Source organism: Trichoderma atroviride, chromosome 2 (genome assembly GCF_020647795.1).
Source record: "Trichoderma atroviride chromosome 2, complete sequence".
In the NCBI taxonomy this organism is placed as follows: domain Eukaryota; kingdom Fungi; phylum Ascomycota; class Sordariomycetes; order Hypocreales; family Hypocreaceae; genus Trichoderma; species Trichoderma atroviride.
This window is the reverse complement of record NC_089401.1, coordinates 3,829,732-3,851,348: the sequence shown is the minus strand read 5'-3', so window position 1 is coordinate 3,851,348 and position 21,617 is coordinate 3,829,732. Positions and strand designations below refer to the sequence as shown.

At 51.1% G+C, this 21,617-nt stretch overlaps 9 protein-coding genes and 2 non-coding genes across 11 annotated transcripts; 5 read left to right on the top strand and 6 right to left on the bottom strand.

The window, feature by feature from the left end:
• Positions 1 to 301: 301 nt before the first annotated feature.
• On the top strand, positions 302 to 5,919 carry TrAtP1_004058 (uncharacterized protein). Its single transcript, XM_014083697.2, has 2 exons — positions 302 to 3,816; positions 3,902 to 5,919. The coding sequence occupies exons 1-2, from the start codon at positions 1,498 to 1,500 to the stop codon at positions 5,288 to 5,290; spliced, it is 3,708 nt and encodes a 1,235-aa protein (XP_013939172.2). The 5' UTR covers positions 302 to 1,497; the 3' UTR covers positions 5,291 to 5,919.
• A 68-nt stretch (positions 5,920 to 5,987) lies between these two features.
• On the bottom strand, positions 5,988 to 8,642 carry TrAtP1_004057 (uncharacterized protein). Its single transcript, XM_014083695.2, has 2 exons — positions 7,963 to 8,642; positions 5,988 to 7,887 (listed from the first exon to the last, which is right to left on the bottom strand). The coding sequence occupies exons 1-2, from the start codon at positions 7,966 to 7,968 to the stop codon at positions 6,859 to 6,861; spliced, it is 1,035 nt and encodes a 344-aa protein (XP_013939170.1). The 5' UTR covers positions 7,969 to 8,642; the 3' UTR covers positions 5,988 to 6,858.
• A 1,435-nt stretch (positions 8,643 to 10,077) lies between these two features.
• On the bottom strand, positions 10,078 to 10,915 carry TrAtP1_004056 (uncharacterized protein; the record flags this gene model as incomplete). The annotated part of the gene is made up of 5 exons (XM_014083694.2): positions 10,078 to 10,107; positions 10,261 to 10,535; positions 10,617 to 10,734; positions 10,809 to 10,842; positions 10,905 to 10,915. 5 exons carry the CDS (start codon positions 10,913 to 10,915, stop codon positions 10,078 to 10,080), a joined length of 468 nt encoding a protein of 155 aa, XP_013939169.1.
• Positions 10,916 to 11,873: 958 nt separating this feature from the next.
• On the top strand, positions 11,874 to 12,888 carry TrAtP1_004055 (uncharacterized protein; the record flags this gene model as incomplete). Its single annotated transcript, XM_014083693.2, has 2 exons — positions 11,874 to 11,899; positions 11,973 to 12,888. The coding sequence occupies 2 exons, from the start codon at positions 11,874 to 11,876 to the stop codon at positions 12,886 to 12,888; spliced, it is 942 nt and encodes a 313-aa protein (XP_013939168.1).
• Positions 12,889 to 13,296: 408 nt separating this feature from the next.
• TrAtP1_004054 (uncharacterized protein) lies at positions 13,297 to 13,965 on the bottom strand (the record flags this gene model as incomplete). The annotated part of the gene is made up of 1 exon (XM_014083692.2): positions 13,297 to 13,965. One exon carries the CDS (start codon positions 13,963 to 13,965, stop codon positions 13,297 to 13,299), a length of 669 nt encoding a protein of 222 aa, XP_013939167.2.
• Positions 13,966 to 15,196: 1,231 nt separating this feature from the next.
• Positions 15,197 to 15,907, top strand: TrAtP1_004053 (uncharacterized protein; the record flags this gene model as incomplete). Its single annotated transcript, XM_014083690.2, has 1 exon — positions 15,197 to 15,907. One exon carries the CDS (start codon positions 15,197 to 15,199, stop codon positions 15,905 to 15,907), a length of 711 nt encoding a protein of 236 aa, XP_013939165.2.
• Positions 15,908 to 17,059: 1,152 nt separating this feature from the next.
• On the bottom strand, positions 17,060 to 17,524 carry TrAtP1_004052 (uncharacterized protein; the record flags this gene model as incomplete). Its single annotated transcript, XM_014083689.2, has 3 exons — positions 17,060 to 17,115; positions 17,209 to 17,254; positions 17,345 to 17,524. 3 exons carry the CDS (start codon positions 17,522 to 17,524, stop codon positions 17,060 to 17,062), a joined length of 282 nt encoding a protein of 93 aa, XP_013939164.2.
• A 97-nt stretch (positions 17,525 to 17,621) lies between these two features.
• Positions 17,622 to 17,828, bottom strand: TrAtP1_004051 (uncharacterized protein; the record flags this gene model as incomplete). Its single annotated transcript, XM_066112146.1, has 1 exon — positions 17,622 to 17,828. The coding sequence occupies one exon, from the start codon at positions 17,826 to 17,828 to the stop codon at positions 17,622 to 17,624; it is 207 nt and encodes a 68-aa protein (XP_065968229.1).
• A 646-nt stretch (positions 17,829 to 18,474) lies between these two features.
• On the bottom strand, positions 18,475 to 18,546 carry TrAtP1_004050. Its single transcript has one exon. It is a non-coding gene; the product is annotated as a tRNA-Gln (tRNA).
• A 707-nt stretch (positions 18,547 to 19,253) lies between these two features.
• Positions 19,254 to 21,119, top strand: TrAtP1_004049 (uncharacterized protein). The gene is made up of 2 exons (XM_014083441.2): positions 19,254 to 19,542; positions 19,604 to 21,119. The coding sequence occupies exons 1-2, from the start codon at positions 19,305 to 19,307 to the stop codon at positions 21,037 to 21,039; spliced, it is 1,674 nt and encodes a 557-aa protein (XP_013938916.2). The 5' UTR covers positions 19,254 to 19,304; the 3' UTR covers positions 21,040 to 21,119.
• Positions 21,120 to 21,278: 159 nt separating this feature from the next.
• On the top strand, positions 21,279 to 21,376 carry TrAtP1_004048. Its single transcript has one exon. It is a non-coding gene; the product is annotated as a tRNA-Leu (tRNA).
• The last annotated feature ends 241 nt before the right edge of the window (positions 21,377 to 21,617 follow it).

Genomic DNA, 21,617 nt, shown 5'->3' with positions numbered 1-21,617 from the left:
GAGCAATAGAAGTGAAAGAAGAAGGAAGAGATGAGATGGGATTTGAGAGGGTGGAAGAATGAAAAGAAAAGAATGAATGAAACAAGAAGTTGCGGTGAGGCGAGAGACAATGAAGCAAGTCAATAGGAGGGATGGAAATGAAAAGACTGTAGGGCGATGTGGGCGGTGCTTTGCACGCAATTACCGGCTGTGATTCAAGCATCGATTGATCCACGGCCGTCGATCCTCAAGAGGCTTCCCATTTCGCAGCAACCAAGTCTCGCGCTTATACTAGACTGAACTTGTTTGAATGTAATGTATGGCCACCTATACGCCGAATCGATGCTACAGTACCGTACACTACTGCTGTCGAAGACATCGGGCCTGCACTAGCACTGCTACTATAGAAAGGGGGTCGACATCAATCTCCAAAACAGCCGGAGTAAAAAAAAGAAAAGAACAGATGCCGTATATCATGCAAATCTCCATTTCGCCGCCTTGATGGCCCGGCTGGCCACTGTGGACGATTCAACATCTCGCAACCTTGTCCTCTTTTCGACTTGCAACTCCTTCTCCTTCTTTCCCAGCAACGGGCACGTCACGGGCTGTGCTTCTGCAGCATTGACTCGCCAGCGCACAGACGCCCACGATTCGTCCTCGTGTACAGCAAGTAAGGCGCTCGCTCCAGGAATATACATGTAAGTACCTGCTGCGCGCTGTACCGGTACCAGCGCCGTTGCTCGAGTACCTGCCGCCCCAGCACTGTCCCTGCGCTACACAAAGTACCACATACCGCTTCCCCGTAGTGGCTGCTGTCACGGCACAGTCTCCCCGTGGTCCAACTGCCCCCTTGATGCCCTCCCTCTTTTCTCTGCTTCACCCGCGACATGGCCTCCCAGTTTGCTCCCTCACGCAGCTGAAGCGCATCCTGTCGGCCTCTGGTTGATGCCATCCATCGTTTGCCTGTCCCGTGGATTCAGCGCCATCTGATTGCTAGTGCCAACACCAGCCATCAATCCAATCAATCAGTCAATCAATCCATCAATCAACCGGCCTGGCCTGCTCCTCCATTGTGACACCCACCGCTCACACTCGTTTCTTTTTCGTCACAGACTGGAGTCACTTAAACCAGCCTTTGCCCTCCTGTGTCTCATCTCATCATCCCAGTCCCCAGAGCCATGTGTTAGCGGGCCTGCCAGTCCAGTCATTCGATTGTGTCCCGATTCATGAACTAATTTACGACCAGGGGGTCCTCCGTCTTAAGCATTGATTACCCTTCTGCGGCCCCATATTCCACGAATAGCTAGGGACAGTCGCTTATTCGCCTTGGTCGACGAGTTGCGAAACCTCGACACGGGCTTCGATTTCGACTGCACTCTTCTCTTTTCTTGCGTGGGTTTCATACAACTATACAACTGTCGTTTTCAAGAGCGGCCAAGAACAGCGGCCAAGACGAGAAACAAGCCAGAATATACATGCTAATTCACAGCTACATTCGGTAGAAAACCAGCGTCAACCATGGCTGGCTCCGCCGTCGACTCGCGCCCGACGAGCAGCGTTGGCTCGCCGCGCGATGTGCGACCGCGAACCCAGAGCATCTCCAGCGACAGACCTTCGATCGCGAGCCACACGTTTCTTGCCCTTCCACAGTCTACATCTCCAGAGGCCGCCTTCATTGCGTCAACTGCGGCTTCACAGATTGTAACAAACAACCACGACGGCCACCAAAGCTCCTGGTACGACCAAAATGGCGTCGAGCCGTCTGGAGAGGCCGCTGTGATATCCCCTGCTGCCTTGCAGCTAGTCAACAGCTTCCTCGATCAGTTACTACTAAACTTTTTGCAAGTTGCAAAGTCTACCTCTCTCTCGGCCCTGCGACCTGCTGTCTCCGACGTCCTCAAGCCAAAATTGGCCAAAGAAACTATAAGCAATGCTGATGAAGAACTGAGGGAGTACCTAGGGGGCTCCGAAGAGGAAGAGTACACCGACCCCCAGAGCCCCCATGCTCGAGATTGGGATGTTGAATTAGCTTGGAAGAGGGCTAGATTGCGGTGCATGGTCTACTCCTCTCTCGGAGACTTGGAAGAAGAGGACGAGGACAAGTACATGACGCAGGAAAATCTCGAAATCAGCGAACATGAGAGAGCCTCCGACATCATCTCGCCCGCCGTGGCCATCTTCCTTACCTCAGTCTTGGAATACATGGGCGAACTCACGCTTTCTGTGGCTGGGCAGGCGGCGAGCACAAGGTTGCGTTCCAGAATTGAAAAGGAGCTCAAGGATGGAGCGCGCAGCCCGGCCGCCGTTGCTGAAAGAATCGTCGTGGAGGATATCGACATGGAACGCGTTGCGCTTGATCGAACTTTGGGCCGCTTATGGCGAGGATGGAAAAAGAGGATGCGTGCGCCGCCAGGCGAATATGTCTCCAGTCGATCTCTTTCAGTCAGCCACGCTGGTTCTCTGTACGATCGTAAGAGTTCCATCAGTGAGCGTGGAACTGACTCTGCCGAGATGCAAGATGACGCAAAGGATGCTGTGGAAAAAGACATTCACCCCATGGATATTCCACTACCCATGGGCGACAATGACGTTGCGGAGATTGAGGTGCCAGGTTTGGCCCATCATAGCGATGATGAGGAAGATGGAAGCGACGAGGAAGAAAAGGATTTCGACAAACGCCGCGTTAAATCTTTTGCTGGAGCGTTATCCTTACTCAAAGACTCTCAAACATCTCCAGATTCAGACAACTATGCCACCTTACTCAGCCTTCACAGGAGATCCACCTCACTGCCAACCCCCAAAAGGTCCGTCTTCTATGCAACTGCGCGACCAAGGTCAAAAACCGCCGATGCAGCAAGCATCCCGGAGCTACAAGAGCTTACGAGGCTCTCTGTTGTCGAGGTGGAGGTGGAGGCGAAGGCGAAAAGCCGCGAGTCTGATGAAAGCGGCTCGGATGAATTCGATGAGGTGATATACGAGAAGGCCGAGATCCTGACCTCGTCCAGAGTCTCCGTCTCCAGCACCTCCTCTCGTTCTGTCTCAGATACGGGTAAGGCCATTCATCTGAGCAGATCTTCCAGTGTGCACTCTGCACGCATCATAGACGTTCCGCCCCGTAGTCCAGCCACTAGTCGGCCGCGTTCAATGGAATCAGCCGAGCGGCCGCGAGCAAGCACTGTGTCTGGAGCAAGCCCTCTATCTCGTCCAGATGAGATGCGGAAAGTCAAGGCCATTGACACCAGCTCGCGAACAGGAGCGCCTCTCTCGGCGGTGAGATCTCCAGTCGAGAGGATGAGGCCACCCGTCCCAAATGCTGCCACCATCTCAGAGTCCGAGGAAGACGCTGATCAGGTGCATCCGATTGTCAAGCCTGCACCAGCTTCTCGAAGCCGAGACCAGCTTGGCCGACTCCCACATGGCTTGCAAACAAATATCAGAGCTGCTGATAGAATCTCGGCTTCCCCTCAAAGCGACCAGCCTCAGTCAAGTACCAGGAGCTCGTCTCTAAAAACCGCCCAAAGTGCCACGGATATCCAATTTCCAGATGTTCCTTACAGATCGACTGGGGGTAATTCCAATCGACAGAAGGGGCGGCCCGCCGCTGAGCAAGACGACGAGGAATCAACTCCGTCTCTACATTCCGTTGCCCCTCCTCGGCAAATCCACACATCTGGGTCGTCGGCATCTTCTGGCGCCAGCCGCTTCAAGGCGGTCAGAACTACTTCAGACGACGCATCAAACCGTGCTGAAAGCATGGCGCGCAACTTTGAAGAGCTTATTCAGAGCAATCAAACCATCACATACACATTGACACCGGAGAATATGCGTGATATTGATGTACGTCCCCAACCGCGAGCATTTTCCTTTTTTTTTTCCCCTCCCCTACCTATGGAGTTTGCCTGTTTGCTAATTCGTCTTCCAGGTCAATAAATCTGCCGACAGCCCTGTTGCGGCCAAGGCCTCCCGTAAGAGCGAAGACCTTATGCGATCCTCGCCTGTTAGCTCAAATGCATCACCATCAATTCCGCGGGCGCAGCCAGCCAACGCCCAGGCTTCTTCTGAAAGCACAGCCAAATTTTCTGGACCGATTCCCCGCGCTCCGGCGGGAGCCTCTGGCCGCACGGGAGGGGCACAGGCTCGAGATGCTCGTGCACCTGGCGAGTCTTTGGCGGATTTTGCCGAGTTTATCAAGTCTACAGGCCCAGCTGGCGACAGAGGCCCGGCAGCTCTGCGCAATGTTCACGTCCCTGTCAACCCACCCAAGACAATTCCGGAATCCCAACCACTTACCACCATGAACAGTCGCAGCAGCAGCAATCGAAACCGATACCAGGCTCGAGAGCCTGCTGCCAACAGCAGAAGCGAGACCTCGGACTTGATCGACTTTATACGACAGGGCCCAGCCAATGGTCAAAATCCCATCCCTCGGCACGTGGCGCCTTTCCGTAACCCAGGAGATTCGGAGATGATGTATGGCGCGGCTGGAGGTAGGGCGGTCGATCCGGTACTTCCGGATATGCGACACAGCCAAGCATCCACCAGCGTGACGGATTACTCGATGCCGTCGATGCACTCCTCTGTCAACTCCAACTCTGCACTCCTCAAGAACAAGAGCATGTCCAAGGCAAACGCGATGTTTGGAGAGGACGATGATGATATGGGCATGCCAATGCCCGTTCGGAAAACTCGCCGCGTTCGCGATCCATACGCAATCGATTTCAGCGATGAAGAAGATGATGATTTCGATATGCCTCCCAGACCGCCCCCCAAGAAGGAAGAAAGTCTGGCAGAGTTCTTACTCAACTGTGAGCCTCCGCCGGAGCCTCCGTCTCTGCCTACGAAGCAGCAGCCAAGGAGGAAGTCGAGCACACCCGGTCTTATGGGACGATTTGGTCGTAACAACTCTAAGGAGGTTAACACTCTTAACGAATCTCAATCACGTCCTGGCGCTGTGGGCCTCGGCAACGAAGCCCGCCCGTCGACTGTTCGCAAACACGTTCCGATTCAGATGCCTCCAGGATACGACGCATACGGGCCTACCCATGCCGACCCTCCAGTAAACAGAGCTCCAGTGGAGAGAGCTCCGATCGAGAGAGCCCCAATGGAGAGAGCCCCAATGAACAGAGTCCCAATGAAGAAATTTGAGCCGAGAGAGCCTGCGTACCTAGGACAGACAGGAGATCTAGCCCAGTTCTTACGCGACTCTGAGCCGCCGCCAGACTTTACTCCCGCTCCAGTTCCAGTCCAGCAAGAAGAGCCCAGCGCGTTTGCGAAATTCTTTGGACGACGAAGGAAGGCGTCCGTTGTCTAAGCTCCGAGTTCTCTACACGCCAATCTATCAGCATATTTTATTCATTGCGCTCCTCGATGGCATTACTCGGTTCTGGAATTCTTGCATTTAATAATACCTTTCTACTCGACGATACATATCTATACACTAAACAGAGTATAAATAAACGGTCCAATGAAACAGAGATTGGGCCAAGGGGGGGCACCCAATGTTAGCCTGCTCTTTTACATTCATTCATGCGCGCTATTATACCTGAAAATAACTTGATACCCGAGACTAATTATTAAACACTAAAAGAGATTGTGCGCGTGAAGTGGTCTTGAAAAATACCCGTCGCCGATATAGGCGGCTGATACTGATTTGGCCATTTGCTAGGATAGGGGACAAGGGAAAAGGGACAAGGGGAATTCAATTACTTGTTTGTTTGTTTGTTTCTTTAGCTTCACACACGTTTACTTTTTTTGTCAAATTCTCTTCGTTAGCTTTGTGTTATTTAGATCAATGGATACCTCGTGCTGCATCACTGCTATTTTCTCTGCGCGTGGATCATATTTATGTTTGTGTCTCGGACAGTATAAAGATTCTTGGACCTGTTTTGTATGCCAGGTAGATTATATTGCGCTTTGTACCTAGTAACTTTACATGTATGCTTCTATCTAAGGGCTTATGTCTATTCACCGCTTTGCTATTACCAGACAAGTGATCGAGGTAGTAAGTGTTTGTGCTTTCAAAGTAGAAATGGTACAATTGATATACTGCTAATCTGCGTAAACTATCAAAAAAAAACTAGCCAGCAAAAGTCTCGTTCCCAGCGAGACGGAGCCAAAAATTCATAACATTACTGCGTGATATGTATATATATATATGTGTGTGTATATATATACATGTTTTATAGGTAGCCCACCTCATTCCCTAGGATTAAAAGCGAAAAGAAAAAAAGATAAGAGAAGAAATAAAGAAGAGATAAAATAGGCAATAAGAATAGAATAACAAAACCAGCCTTGCCAAGTTTTTCGAAAATAGGTAAAAAGAGCCACCAAATATTTCAAATAACACAGCAAAACGAAAAGAAACGAGGAAAATATACAACGGCAGATAGATAGTTCAACTTGATCAAAAGAAATGCGACGATAGGAAATTGAACCAACTAAAAATCAGAGAGAAAACTCCGGGCGACGTTGTTCCCAGTCGCTCTCACCGACCAGAAACCAGGACCTTGCGCCACGCTAAAAAAAAATGACATTTCGTAATCATGGCAACGATAGGGTAGAGTAGTTGAGTAGGAAATCGTTGGAAATCGACTCCAAATAAAAAGCGGTAAAGCAGGATAGGAGAGAGGGGAGCTTCGAGAATGGAGGGAGCTGGAGTTCCATCTCTGTCCATATCAAGTCGAGTGCAGGTAATGAGTTCATGGTAAAATGGATCAGCCAAGGTGGATCAGAGTCCATCCAAGCAGATTTGAAATGAGAGAGCATATCCTTGTTGAAAAGATACAATATGCTTCGTCATCTTGGTGCAGACAATACTATGACTGTTGCTGTCCCCCTTTGTTGCAGAAATAAGCGTGGTTTGGAGAATATAGCCTCAGCTTAAATCTCCATTCGTCCTGCAACATCCTCGCTCATAAGCCTTTCTCGCCTTGTACTTGTCATGTCGTAATCATCGTCATCATCCTCATCCTCATCCTCATCCTCATCGAGTGGTTCATCTTCAGCCAAATCATCATCCGAGAACTGGACGATATCGCCATCCTCTCCGCGATTCCAGTAGAGGCCGTCATCCATCGGCTCTTCGTCGTCTTCAAATGGTGGTACCATCTCGGCGTCTTGGTTACCAAACCAGTACTTGGCCCGTTTCTTGGTGCCCTCTGACTCGGTTGCGGTATGTCGCTTGTGAAGACCACCTTTGGCCGGTCTCAAAGTTGGGCTCTGTGAGGATATGACGGGAACGACTCTGACATAGAGGTAAGCGACCCTCTTGAGCATTCTGTTGAAAAAGAAGTAGTGGACGGCCCAAATGGCGCTTTCGTCTTCTTCAAAGGGGTCGACTTCTGGGTGATAGCTAAAGACGGTGCACTCATTAAGACGCATCTCCTTGTTAATCAAGGACCAGCACTGTGGGCCCCATTGTGCGTTCATGTCGCTGCCGGCGGATGAGTCGTACGATGAGCCTTCAAACCCGGGCCGTACGTTTTTCAAAATTGAATCCAGGTTGGCAATGACACGCCTCAGGTTCCTCTCGCGCTTGAAATCGCCGGGCCGCAAGACGTGGGAAAAGTCGTAGTGAGGGTGGCTTGCATTGAGCGTCGCAATCAGATAGGCAAACGTTCGTCGACTAGCAAGCTCAGACAGAGGGCCAAATGCGCTCGAGTGCGAGAATAACTGCATGCTGCGCGACGTAGCGAGCATGTGTTGTCGGTCGGGCGGTGACAGGCTGGCGCCCAGCTTGAGCAGCGCGGCATGCTGGGAACTGAGATCCTTGTCGATACTCTTGTACAGTTTCTTGTCGGACCCGGTAGATTTCGTGGTGTAGAGATCGCATCCGCCTGTGACGTTGCAATCAGGGGTGTTGAAGTTGAGAGCGCCGGTTACGGTCTCGAATTCTTGGACTGGGAGGTACTGTGTCGCGGGGAATGTCTCGTCAGATTTGGCTTGTCTCGGGTTGGCGCCCACTCAATCATTCTGATCACCTACCTTCATGGTGGCTGCTAGTCACGAGTTCGTATCTCTGCATGAATATTTGAAAGATGGAAGGCGAAGATAGAATGTGCCGCGCGTATCGGGAGGTTGCGCTAAAGACAGAAGCTGGCGGGTGGAGGGCGAGTGTAGATGTTTTGTGAATAAGCTTTGGAGGCGGAAATCCAAAGAATCGCCAAGTATCGGCGGGATTAATAGGACTAGTAGTAGCTACTATAGCTGGTGTGTAGTTTTGGGTTCAATCAGGCGTGCGTGCTGCGCATCAAAGGCACCCAAGCCGAGGACGGAATTGGGCTGCGATGGCTTGGTGGATTGGTATGGACTGCGCAGTTGCAGTGACGCTCGAAATGCCGATGTTGTCTGCTTCGAGTTCGCGGATCTGCACGGGGTTGGTGGATCGAGACTGCAGCAGGGAGTGGAAGCGATTCGCTCGGCTCCAGGCTGTTGTCGACTGAAGCCGGTAGGGATTCGACGAGGTCGTCTTGTCTTGGTAATGCGAGGAGAGCGGTGATGCGGCAACTAGCAGCGTCGAGGGCCGAGCAGTGCCGTCATTCACGGGCACAGAGGAACAGCTGCTCTCAACTCCAAGCAGGTTGGCAGACGTTGACAGACGTTGAATTGGAAAGACGGGTGGGTGCAAGGCCAGCTGGTTGGTTGGAAGAGTTCGGAGTAAAGGGGAGAGCGAGATGGATGCAAGGTCGTGCAGATGGCGTCTCCTGTCCTGTTATCGTCTCGTTGTTAGTGGCACGGCCAGAAGCCGGATCGGGTGACACGCAGGTGGGAGTCGCTGAAGGCCTCAAACCGGCGGCGCTCAGTGCAGCGCTGCAGTGACATCAGCTGGCAGATGGAGGGGCTGTTGCGTGCTGCAGCGGTGGAGCGCGGAGGCGGGCTGGTTGGGCTGTTAGGGGGCGGGATAGGGAGTTTCGGCCAGTCGCCAGCGCTGTGTTGCAGGCCAGCAGAAGCGTGTGTCGACCTCGAGCCAGCGCAGTGCTAGCAGAACGCCAGTCGGTCGCATTGCGCATTGCGCATTGGACCAGATCGTCCACAGCCAGAGTGTTTGCATGGCCATAGCCGTTTCGCGCATCGCCCACGTTCCCGCGCAGCGCCGAGTTGGTTGGCGAGTGCCGGCAAGTCGGTGTGCGGGTACGTGGCTTCTACCCCCTAAAGCTCTAGTCATGACCCGATCGCCCGCTGTCGGCTGCGCCCGGCAGACGCGAATAGCAGCAGCAATTATTAGTAACTAGTAGGTAGTAGCAGCAGTAGCAGTAGCAGCAGACTGCTCAGACTCATGGCGGCACCTCCGCCCAAAAGAGGGGGCCTCTGGTGAGCCGATTAGTTGCAACGAATAGAGACTCATGGAGCTGCCACGCGCGGCATCGACAAGACGAAGCGTAGCAGCCAACGGCCTGTCACCAATGGCAGCATGTGCCATGACGAGAACGACTGTGTAGTTAGTTGACCGGATTAAGCTCAGTGACGTGGAAAATGAAAAAAATATCATGAATTGGCTTTGCGCTTTCTTTCTTTGTTTCTTGGTTGCTTGCTTGCTTTCCTTTGTCTCCTGGTATAGTATTAGATTCAGGCCTCAAGCGCCAGCCGATATGTTCCCCGATTCCGGGGACTAGTCCGTGATACGGAACATCAGTGCGACGCTTGGGTCTCTCTTCGTCTCTCCCTTCCTTCTTCTCTTGATATGGTAGAGGATGGTTTTCCATTCTCCAAGATCTATACACACAAAGAAAAACATGGCCATATCCTCTCTCCAACACATCACCCGCCCCATTCATTCTTCCCAGTGTGCCCTCTCTTCTCATCGAAGAGATGCTCAGTTTCCTGAGACTTCTGTAATCAAAGAATCCCCACTGTGCGAAGCTTCTCTAGAGTGCTCTCGACCTGCAACGCCAAATGTTAATAGTCAAATCCTTTTCGGATTGTGCTCTCGATGAATCCAAGTAGCCGGTGGGACAGTAAGGGCCTTCGATTATATATATATGTATATGCCAATGGTACTCCGTAGCGGTAAACGTGAGGGTGAGTAGGCGTCAGTCAAGGCGATGGGTAATAACCATTTGACCAATTGTTGCGCACGTCCCGACTGTGTTGGCACGTGTTTTACATGAGTTTGGTGACCTCGTCTTCGACCTTTGCGTTTGGAAATCCCGTTGTCAGCTGTGTCAAGTCGTGTTGCCATAGCCGAAAAATGATGAAAAGATGAAAGGCGATGGCGCATCATAGTGTTGGGAAAGAGCCAGGATCGGTGCGATGCACCCGGGTGAAACTCTACACAGCACTCACCTCCATGTCTTCCAATGAATCCTGCTGTCCAATGCAGCGCAGCACGTTCTTCTTACTGCTCTCCTGCAGTTCTCCTGCGAGAAGCAGCTCGTCGAGGATATAGTAGGCCTTTGTGAAGGAGAAGATGATGTCAAGCTCGCATACGTTGCCGTAGTACTTGTCCATCTGTTCGACGTATCGGTGGATGATTTCGAGTGTAATCAGCTCGTTGTCCTCGGAGGAGCATCCTGCAATGAAGAAGAGCGAGGCGTATCGTCGATAGACAATTTTGGTATCTGGCCGATGAAAGACACAGTCAGTCACCTTCTCTGAGTAGGGAAAAAAAGGGGTGCATATGAGAGCGTCCATCTACTAACCCTTGTACTCCAAAAAGTTGCACATGCGTGTTCTTCGAGCGAGGACGAGCTGTGATACGTCCTTGACGATCTTGGCCTTGTCCTTGGGGGACAGCGTCGTGAACCACTTTGCAAGCCGCTGGAAGCGAAAGTCAGCAAGGCTGGTCCCATGCCAGTTGCAAGCTGCCATCATCAACAACGAGAGCCACTCACCACCTTCCCCTGACGGGACAACAGAATAAGATAGCTAGAGAAGATGCGAGTCAGCTTCATCTGGCCGCAAGAGCACACGCAGCAGGCGCAACGTACTGAATCGCCATTACGACGGCTCTCTCACATCACCGAGAGGGACACGATGACGGTCGAGGCGCAGTGACGAGGTGGAAGCGGGACGAGATGCGGTTTGAATAGACTTGAGCTGGCGTACTCTGGATGAATTGGCCAGGTCGGTGACGAGGCAGTAGCGCGTGCTTCGGATTCTGCCTGTACCTTGTTCCGTGCCCCCAATTTCTCCTAGCCCAGAACATGTACTTGTCACTTGTACTCTGTTCCGCTGCCCCTCTTGTCGGCATGAACCCTCCAGCGGCTTTGACAAATGGCCGCAGCGCCAAAACTAACACCGCAGCCTTGAATTCTATTGAAGACGTAGCAATAGGCCGAGACATTGAAGCTCGAACCCCGCGTTGCGCTTTACTGGGCAACCGCCCAAGGGTCTTGTCTAAAAGCTCCGAAAGTCAATTGTACCTAGCAGTGCTCTTACAACGTACAAGACTCAACTTTGCGTGGGGGACTATCAGTTTCTTAGACGTCACTTGAACAGTAATTGGCACACGTTGAGAACCTCACATTTGAATAGGCCGCGCGCCCTCACCTCTGGAAAATACGGTTCGAATATTTCTAGCAGCCACGAAAGCCAAATAAACAGAGACTGTAACCTTGTTTACAAAACTAAAAAAACTATCATTGATCCTTCTCCGACCAGCCTTCCTTTCAAATATCCACTCGCCTCATTAGTAATACGGCGTTTACATCCCGCCCATCTGGAGTAGGTAAAATTCGCAGCTTAGTTCGTTGCGACGAAGAAGAGAAAAAAAAAGCTACTGTTCTGTTACTCGCATATGCCGAGAATGGGTCTTGGGCGCTTTTGACTTATAGGGCGTCGTTTCTAAAAACTTCCTCTTTCGCTTTCGCTCTCTTCAAAACCCAACCTACCAAAGTCGCATTGAGGATCCATCAGACATCTAAAACTCTCCTCACATCACTTTTACAATCAGCACAATGACGAAAATTATTCTCTCTACGGGGTTCGGTTTCTCCCCTCGCTGCTTGTAAAATGCCGAGCTTTTTTTTGCTAACCCTGCTGTGCGATCCAAACAGCAATGTCATGTCCGGAAGCCCATCCATCATCCGCAAAATCAACGGCGGCAAAAGACCAAGATCGAACCAAGAGCTCGTCAATTCTCTGCGGGACAACTTCGTGGCGACACGGCTAGACTATGCGCTCGCCGCATCGCCGGCGGCAGCCAACGGCGCCAACACGCTGCCCTCGCCGCCTCAGACGCCGGTCGAATTGTGGACGGAGCGAGACGAGAAGACGCTGTACATTCCCAGGATCAACTGGCAGGCGGCCGGTCTGCGCGAGGAGGCAAACGACTACGAAATCACCGTCAAGCTGTTCCTGCTCCCCGGCACGACGGTCCAGGACCGCGAGCAGTATGCGCGCGAGGCGCTGGATCTTGTGCGCAAGGAGCTCGGCATCCAGGCCATTGACCTGTTGATCGTCTCCTTCCCCGGAATGTCGTTTGAGGGCACATGCGAAAAGGAAGCCGAGCGCATCAACGCCCAGCAGGGAAACCTGGAGGAAGAGCTCGCGTCCTGGAAGGTCTTTGAGGACCTGCACAGCCAAGGCCTGGCCAAGCGTCTCGGCGTTGCTGAGTTTGGCAGCGAGAAGCTGCGTGCGTTTCTCCAGCAGACGGCGATCCGCCCGACCGTCGATCAGGTCAACCTGCAGGACTGCTGCAACGTCCCCGAGCCCCTGTTGAAGCTGGCGGAGGAAGAGGGCGTGGAGCTGCATGTCCACACTGATTGCACCGACATCCTTCCTCGCGGCACCCTGCGAGAGCTCCTCGGCCATGGACCCCAGGGTGCAGGAGTGCTGGCCGATGCGGCCAACGGCGGCGCCGGCCTCGAAGGCGAGCTCTTCCCGCAATGGGTTGCTCGATACGTTGCATATGTCACGGATCGTGGAGTGATTGAGAACAAGGGCTACTTTGCGGGGGCTGCGCTTCAGTAAGAGAGAAGCCTCTGCCAAGACCTTTCTTTTTTCTTTTCACTCGGATATATCATGAATCTTCTCTAACTGTCACTAAAAGCGGTGTTTTTGTTTTGCATTTTGAAGTTGATTTATTCATTTTGGATATCATAACAGCGGGCATCATTACATGGAACTATATCTATATATGTCTCATAAAAATTCTTCTCGTTCCTCTTCTCTGGCTGGCGAAGAACATGAAAGAAAGATTTCTTTTTTTTTTGCCTTTCTTAAACTGGTCTCCTCCGAATGTCTCGTCATATAATCACGGTCTAGCCAAGCATACTTCTCTTGCGGCCCCTCATCCTTACTTCTTCCAGCTTCTTGAGCGCCACGCCAGCCTGCTTAAATGACTTTTTATACGCCTCCAGGACCTCGTCGAAGATGCATTCAGCTCGGGGGGTGTGTGCTGCCAAAGGCACGCTCGAGGACATATAGATCGACCGCCCTGTCCTCGTCATGTACACCTCCGCCGGCAAGCCCAAGATCTATAATGACAATCTCTCCCTCGAGGCCGGCTGCGCCATCCGACTGACTGCCCGCGGATGGCGGCTTCAGCATCATGTTGCTCGTCGTCAAGTCGCCGTGGATGATGCCGATGCTGTGCATCTTGCCCACCGCCGTGCCAATCTTGCGCATCAAGTCCTTGAGCTGCTCGTCGTCCTCGATGCCCTCGGTCCTGTTCCCCAGCCTGTTGTTGATATTGACGCGCACGGGCGTGCCCTCGATCCACTCCAGCATCAACCATCCCGCGCTCTCGTCCAGGGCATAGACGGAGGGCACGCGGAGCCCATCGCGGCGGCACTTGGCGAGGATGCGCGCCTCGGACAGGATGCGGTGTCTGGTCAGGCGCTGGTCGAGGGCGGGATGGCGCCACGGCTTCGGCGGACGGTATTTCAGGGCGCAGGCAGTGTCGGGCCGCAGGTATGTCGTCTTGTAGAGGCGGCCCTCGGCGCCTTGTGTGATGAGCGTTGGCGGGGTTGACGCGGGGTTGGTGAGAATCTTGGGCAGCGGAAATTGATGCGCCGGCGCGGCGGCGTCTGATACAGTGGCCGCCATGGCTACTAGGGATTGATCTGGTAGGGACAAAATGGATGTGAGGAGAGAGAATTGGTTTAGTCACAAGCTTGGGTCAAGAGATTTTTCTCCGAAACAAGGTACAGGGAGCAAATTCAGGCTTCTATTTCGGGGTTGGGGCTGCTGCGATGCGATGCACTCTGCAAGTCAGTTCTGATAAGATCAAATGCAGTCACGGCCTTTTTTTTTTTTTTTCCTCGCTGGAAAGTTGCGCTATGGTGGGGTTGACAGGTGAAGATGGCAGCGCTATTGGCTGCAAAGGAATAGCGGCGCAATGGAAGCTGCCATTATGCAGGACAGCGGAAGCTCGAGTCACTGGACACTCCATTTGTGGGCTGGATTGGGGGATCGCTGCAAGGGCTGCAGAAGCTTCAATGTTGCATCAGATGCCTCGAAAAATGATGTCGATGTGGATGTTATTGCTGAAAGAAAAAGAAGCTCTATTGAAGGATGTACTTGCTTCAGCACTCAAGCAGTGTTCAATGCTGCCACGTACCCAGGCACGTAACCACAGCTGGTTTCTCTTGGCTTCCATGGAATCCTGTGTCATGCAAACACTTGCGTGTGCCCTTGTGACTGGTCCAAAGGGCAGCTCCGGTCTAATACATGCATCTACTGCTAGCATAAACACCCTCCCCAACATCTTTTCCCCCCTTCGTCATACTACTACTAATAAATAGTAGCTACATGTAGGTGCATGGAGTCTTTCGCCGCGGCCCTGCAGAGTGCTACGGAATCCGGGAAGAGCGTTGCAATATCGCTTCCAGGCACTTCCAGGGACCAACGGCATCAAGAATTGCACATGTATTCAGGTTTGCTTCTCCGCCTGTGGCACTGCGAGTCTTCCTTTGTGTCTCTTCTGCTCTCCCTCAGCTCGCAGCCCACGATCCCAACAACTTGCCCGCCAGCTGTAAGAGTGAATTGTCATTACACACATGTACTCTATGCTGCCACACCCACCCAATCAGGGCTTAAATCAGGGCTTAAATCAGGGCTCCCTCTCCTCCGCTACGTAACTCGTCATCCATTCCGCCGCTCTAGTTAATTGTTTCTATTTCTTCTCAATATCTTCATTCCTTTCTTCTCTCTTCCTTTCTTCCTCTATCCAGTCTGTAAGTCGACCAAAAATCAAAACTCCCGCCTCCTCGCCGCAGGCCATGCCTCTGCCCCTCCGGGACGGCATCACGACTTGTGCTTCGCCCTCCGCCGCATAATGGCCGACTCAGGCTGGCTCCAGTGGGCATACATCTTGGCCGGCTCCGCCACTGGCATGACCATCGTGATGATCGCGCAGACTGCGAGTTCGTACTGGACGGCCTACAGGGTTGCGCCGCAGGAGGTGGCCAGCTTCATCGACACGCTCGACTTTTCCATTGAGGAAAACGAGGGCTACGACCGGGACGTCTCCAAGATCCAGCGGCTAGAAGACAAGATCCGCCTCAACCGTCTGCTGCGGGAAATCCAGAGGATTGGCGATGACTTGCGCGACGACCTGAACCGCCTGGTCCGCGAAGAGGGCGCAACCACGCTGCGGACCAGCTCGAGGATCATGTGGGCGTCGAAGCGCGCGCAGATTGAGGAGAGGATGAAGCGGTTGGACTCGCTCCGCATGCGCTTCATGATGGCCTATCTGGGCATCATCGCCTCCATTGCAGAGAAACAGCCTCCTCCTCCACCACCACTGCCCGAAAAGACGGCCGTTTACACAACGCCCAACAGACTCTCAGCGAAGAAGTCGCTTGATGATCTGCCAAAGCGCACGCCTAGCCGAAGACTGACGACCCAGGCCATTGGTCACCACGAGCATGTCGAGACCCCCCATCGGAGTGGCTGGGCCGGAGTCGTCCAGGAGCTGCAAATGTCGCCGCGAATGCGGGCACGACATGCCTCTATCGAGAAGCTCATGGAAGGTCCGTCGCACTAAAGGAGTTGGCCTACACACAAACAAACAAACAAACAAACAAACAAACAAACAAACAAATAGACACATTCAACAGCATGCAAGCTGTAGAATTTACGACATGACGACGACTTTCCTTATGAATCTTGCACGAACACTACCGGTAACGAGAATGACTAGAAGAGATGACACGATAAGCCAGAACAGATGTTTGCAAACAAGTTTTATCAACGACGTATACGAGAAGAAAAGAGATTTGACTATGGGGCAACGGGATTCCGTGCCATGGCGCACGCGGTTATGAGGATGTGGGCGGCGGGATTTGGGCTTTGGGCTTGGGTTTTTGGACTATTTTACCTCCTTTTATTACTTGGATTATTTCACACAAGCACTCTTTAGATATTTTACCCCCTTGATTTTCTAATTCTCTATTACAGAAAAAAAACCGCGGAGAGAGCATGAGCAATGTTTGCGGAATTGAGCTGCTTAGACTCACTGAATTCTGATATTGAACAACTTCATTTGGCTACCTATGTCGGCCCTCGTTTGGCGTCTCGGTCTTGTCTTGCACAAATCATTCCTGTGATGAACCTGCTGGCTATGAGGCCATACACGTTGCTATATTAGGCGTGTCTAAATGAAAGAGGGCAGAACGCCTGTGCGCCACACTCATTGCATCTGCGCTGCCGAAGCTTCATAGTTCCCCATTTACGCAGAGATGCATTGTTGAGGCGCTTTACTTTTAAGGACATCCTGACAACGATACATACTGGTGTATCAGCTTTATCAACCAATCGGACATGATATATATAACGCATCCGTAACCTTCCATCAATTACACATTCCTTCTTGCTGGATTGGCGGAAGAAGACGTGTTCTTACGTTGTACTTAAGTCAAATCAACGCATGTAATCTCTATCACAGCTCGAGTTTAATAACTACAACAGACGTACAGAGAAGAAAATACAAAATCATTTCACAAACAGCGCATACACAAGCTTCTCACTCGCCGTCTTATTGCTCTCTAATACAGTTCGTGATTGATGTATTCCCTCTTATTGTTCCCAACATCCTTTCACATTCATTATTCAGATCAATGCTTTTCTTTATCCCCAACTCCCTTCGCTCCTTTTGTACCATCAGCTACAAGTGTGAGGTATTCGCGGTAAAGTCCAATCAATGAGGAGCCAACTCAGAAACAGGTCCGGGAACAGTGCCGTTCTTTTCACCCACTATATTGCGCAACGTTAGATATGGGCAGCCACTTCGAAAAAAACATGATGAATGAGCAATAAATGAAGGAAGAATTTATAGCTTGAACGTACCATCCAAGGCGACCAAAAATCTGCTCACACAGTTGTAGGCAGCGACCTATAAGATATAAAAATCAGCAATCATAAAGAAGAATCACAATCTTAATCTCACATCTCATATGTGAGATAATCATGGAAACCAACTCACCGTTGCCGTAATCTCCACAACCTCTTGATCACTAAAATGCCTCTTCAGCGCCGCAAACGTCTCATCCTTGACTTGCACGGTTCTCGTCATCTCATCCGTATACACCAGCACAGCCCACTGCTTCTCGCTCAACAGTCCCTCCGGCCTCTCTCCCAAAGCATCGCTCTTTACAGCCTCCATAGCATCCACGCTCACGCCGCCCTGGATAGCCAGCGGCGCATGGTGCCCCCATTCATACCACGCCTTGTTGCACACGGCAACGCGCGAAATGGCCAGCTCACGCACGTCGTCGGCGAGAGAGGTCTTGGTGCGGACGGCCCCGAGGAATGAGTTCCAGCCGTCTGCTACCGGGGGGTGAATGAAGGAGCGTCAGGTCCAGTGCTTGGAGAGGCCGTGGAGCGCGGCGCTCGCGGATGCGCTGCACGATGGCGGCATCTTCGGTGGTTTGAACGGGGGGAGGGTCGGCGACGTAGGGGAGACGCATGGTGTGAATGGGGTCTGTTTAGATTTAACAAACTGATTTAGATATGAGATTTGGCTTCTCGTTTTCTTCTACCATTTACAATAGAGCTGTCAGTCTTATATAGGTCGTGTACTTACACACCCCAGCAACCCGGCGCGGGGTATCCGGAGTCACATCTCCACATCGGGGCCGAAAACCGGCAATTGTATTATCCCCCTGCTGGGAGTAAAGAGTCTGGCCAATGATATGACTAACCTCGGCGAAATAGGTTACAAGTTGTTCAACCATTGGGTAACACAGCAGATCTCTGGAGCATCTTATTTCTTTTCTTGGGATTGGTGTACTTAAAACAGAGAGGCGACTACGGAAGAGCATAGCTACCCGTGTGATCAACAGTTTAGCAAAAGACAATCCTGAGGGCTAGTCGCTATTGCTCGGCTGGCTGATGCTTCATTCCTTATTAGGGCTTTACAAAGAAGAATGGTTAGTGCTATATACTTATGAGCTCGTAACACGAGTCAAGAGACAACACAACGTCATACATGTATCGAGCAAAGGCACACAACTTGAACTTCAAGTCTTGTTTGGTTGAGAGAGGACACTTGATGGCTCGGTGCAAGCGAAATTAAGTCCAGTGCCCAGCCAACAAAAAAAAAACAGCCAAAAAAGGTCCTGGAGGGAATCGAACCCTCGCTGCTGGAATCAAAATCCAAAGTCCTAACCATTAGACCACAGGACCTCAAAGGTTGGTCGGAAACCGTCGTATCTAGTCTTATACATGGTTTGCTGGTTTTTGGAGTCTTGACCAATTTTTTTCGGGTTGCAGGGTAGCATTCCTCATGCGGCGGAAATGTCGAAAAAGGATGAGAAGGTAAAATTCTGCACTAGAAAAAAGAAGACTCCTTTCGGCCTCAATGCATCAGTATAGACTACATAGAATTTCCTATATCGTGAAGCCGTTTTGGCTCTTTGCAAGCTCAACTGCTCTTGTTTTGTTTGCGACTGAGTCTGTATTTGGGACGAAGAAGATTTTTGGCAAAAGAGGCTCTGGTCTTGTTGATTCGGTAAAGCCGCTATCCAAAGATAAGAATGTTTATATATGAACCGACAATTCGCCAGACTTGACTCGATTTGTACAATGCTCCATACCACATAAGGGCCACTCGGAAATCTAACCGCAAAGAGTCCGGGACAGTGCGCCGGCCGAAGAGTTGAAAGAAAGGCAGACAAAGAACTTGGAGTAGCAGTAATAGTAAAGCCTGGAAGCCAAGAATGGCAATTCCATTCCATTTCATGAGTTAGATTTATCATTTCGACGGCAGCACAGAAAATAAGAAGAAACCGGAAAGTGCTCGGATGGTCGATGTTAGCCCCTGCTTTCTCTTTGGAGTAAGTCCGAGCGAGACACAGTAGTCGTACTGTAGCTTCCAACTTCTTGCACTTACACCTCTGCATCCATCTCTCATCTCTCCACAACCCCCATCGTTGCTGTCTTCCATGGCATTGACAAGTACAATGAGAGCCTCATATCTAGACTCCCTTGCGGTGCCATTTGAGGCCGACCGTCTCATTGAAATCCGCACCTCTGGAATGAAACAAATGCCAGGCTTGAATGTCATGTCGGGAATTGACAAGCAGCTTCGCACTGTTTCTATGAAGATTGATAAGTTGGGGCTCGAAGGCGATGAGCATGACCCTACATTCCATGGCGGCGTAGACAAAGCAATTCTCGGATGTAAGTAATATCCCTTGGTTTGTGTTATAAGCGGCTTCAGACTAACCCGCTGGCTTCATAGATTGCTCTTCTCATTATCCGTCGTGGCAAGAATCTTATCCCGACCGAGTCGACAAGTTCGTCCCAGGCGGTTTTGGAGAGAACTTCGTCACGGCGCACATGAATGAACGAAACGTCTGCATTGGGGACGTTATCTGTGTTGGCTCAGAAGTCATCCTCCAAGTATCCCTCCCACGGCAGCCGTGCTTCAAACTCAACCATCGCTTCTCGTTGAAGAATTTCGCCCCTGAAACTTACAAGACAAGCCGCACCGGATGGTATTACCGTGTCCTCCGCGAGGGCACTGTGAATGCCGGCGATGAACTGAAGCTCGCTGAGAGAAAATGGCCAGAGTGGACGATTGAACGGGTCCAGGAGTATCTCCATCGCATAACTGACAATGACGAGATGAATGAGAAGCTGGCTGAAGTTGAGGCTCTCGGCAACGAGGCCCGCAACCAGTTTCGGAAACGCGTAGCCAAGGCTCAAAGGCGGAGACTACATAAAAAAGAGGACGACTGGGAAACCTTCAAAGTGGTTAGCCGCAAAGTTGAAACACCGAGAACCGTTTCGCTGGTGATTGAGGCTCCTCCAAAGGCTCATTCTGAGAAATACCCCATCGGAGCCCATGCAAAGCTCAAGATGGGAAATGGCCTTGTCAGAACATATTCTGTTGTGTCAAGTAGCGGAGGCGGAACTGAAGACGTCAGACGATTGGAGTTTGGTATTGCTCTTGACGACAATAGTCGAGGCGGCTCACGATATATGCATAAATCTCTCAAAGAGGGGGATGCCATCCAGGTCAGCAATGTTACGAGCGATGTCAACGGACCAGTAGGAGCGGCAAGTCACCACGTTTTCATAGCCGGAGGCATTGGCATTACCGCATTCCTGCATATGATGAACAGATACGACAATATCAATTGGAGCTTTCAACTCCACTATGCTGTACGGTCTTCCGAGGATATCCCTTTTCGAGATCGATTGGAATCATATGGAGATAGAGTGATCATATACGACAAGTCAAAAGATCAAAGGATGGACATGGGCAACATCATGAAGACTCTTCCCTGGAACAGCTTCACATATGTTTGCGGGCCGAATCGTATGATGGAAGCAGCTAAAACCACTGCCGACGAGGCCAGCATTTCGCCGCAAGAGATACATTTTGAGGCCTTTTCTGCCGACACTACTGGAGATCCTTTCCAAGTGACAATCACCAACAGAAAGAATAAAGTTATCACGGTCGGAGAAGAAGAGAGTTTATTGGAGGTCTTGAAGCGGGAATTCGACGACATTCCTTCGAGCTGCGAAGTGGGCAACTGCGGCACATGCAAAGTTTCTGTCAAAAACGGGGAGATTGTTCATCGAGGCTCTGCGCTTATGCCGGATGAAAAGGATGTTTCCATGTTGGCATGCGTGAGTCGTGGCGTGGGAAGAATTGCTATTGAAGTGTAGATGCCAGATGCGAGCAAGATGGCTATTTTCATACATGACTGTGACTTACTTATGCGATATATACTGTACCTTCATTTATCATTTATACTGCTCTAGATCTTGTCACTAACTTGTGAAGACCACTTCCAATTCATTCTGTACTACACCCATCTCATGAGCAAAGAAGTATTGGCAAGAATCACAAACGGCTCGGTGAGAGGGTTCTTAGCATAGGCTTGGCCCCTGTACATCATCTAAACGGCGAGATGGCCGAGTTGGTTATGGCGTCAGGTTAAGGCTACCTTAACAGCAATTCCTGGTGGAGCAATCCGCGTGGGTTCGAGTCCCACTCTCGTCATTTTTTTGCTGCTCTGAATACCGGTAGAGCTAGAATTTTTACCTATAGCGAACTATCTTTTTCTTTTTCTTTGTCTTCTCCTCCAACATAGCGGTAATTCTTTTTGATAGTAGTAATATTCTTTTTTTTTTTTTTTTTTTTTTTTGGCTTGCCGAGGGAGAATTCAGAGCCTGCGGCAGTGATCGATACCAGTACAGCTGAAGAGCCCGTTCATATCGATACGGATAGTGGGGCCAATTTT

What these genes read in the sequence shown, in the direction of transcription:
- TrAtP1_004058 (XM_014083697.2), top strand. Translation starts at nt 1,498, where the DNA reads ATGGCTGGCTCCGCCGTCGACTCGCGCCCGACGAGCAGCGTTGGCTCG. An exon ending in AGAATATGCGTGATATTGAT is followed by an intron (nt 3,817 to 3,901) that starts GTACGTCCCCAA and finishes TTCGTCTTCCAG; the next exon opens with GTCAATAAATCTGCCGACAG.
- TrAtP1_004049 (XM_014083441.2), top strand. Translation starts at nt 19,305, where the DNA reads ATGGCATTGACAAGTACAATGAGAGCCTCATATCTAGACTCCCTTGCG. An exon ending in AGACAAAGCAATTCTCGGAT is followed by an intron (nt 19,543 to 19,603) that starts GTAAGTAATATC and finishes CTGGCTTCATAG; the next exon opens with ATTGCTCTTCTCATTATCCG.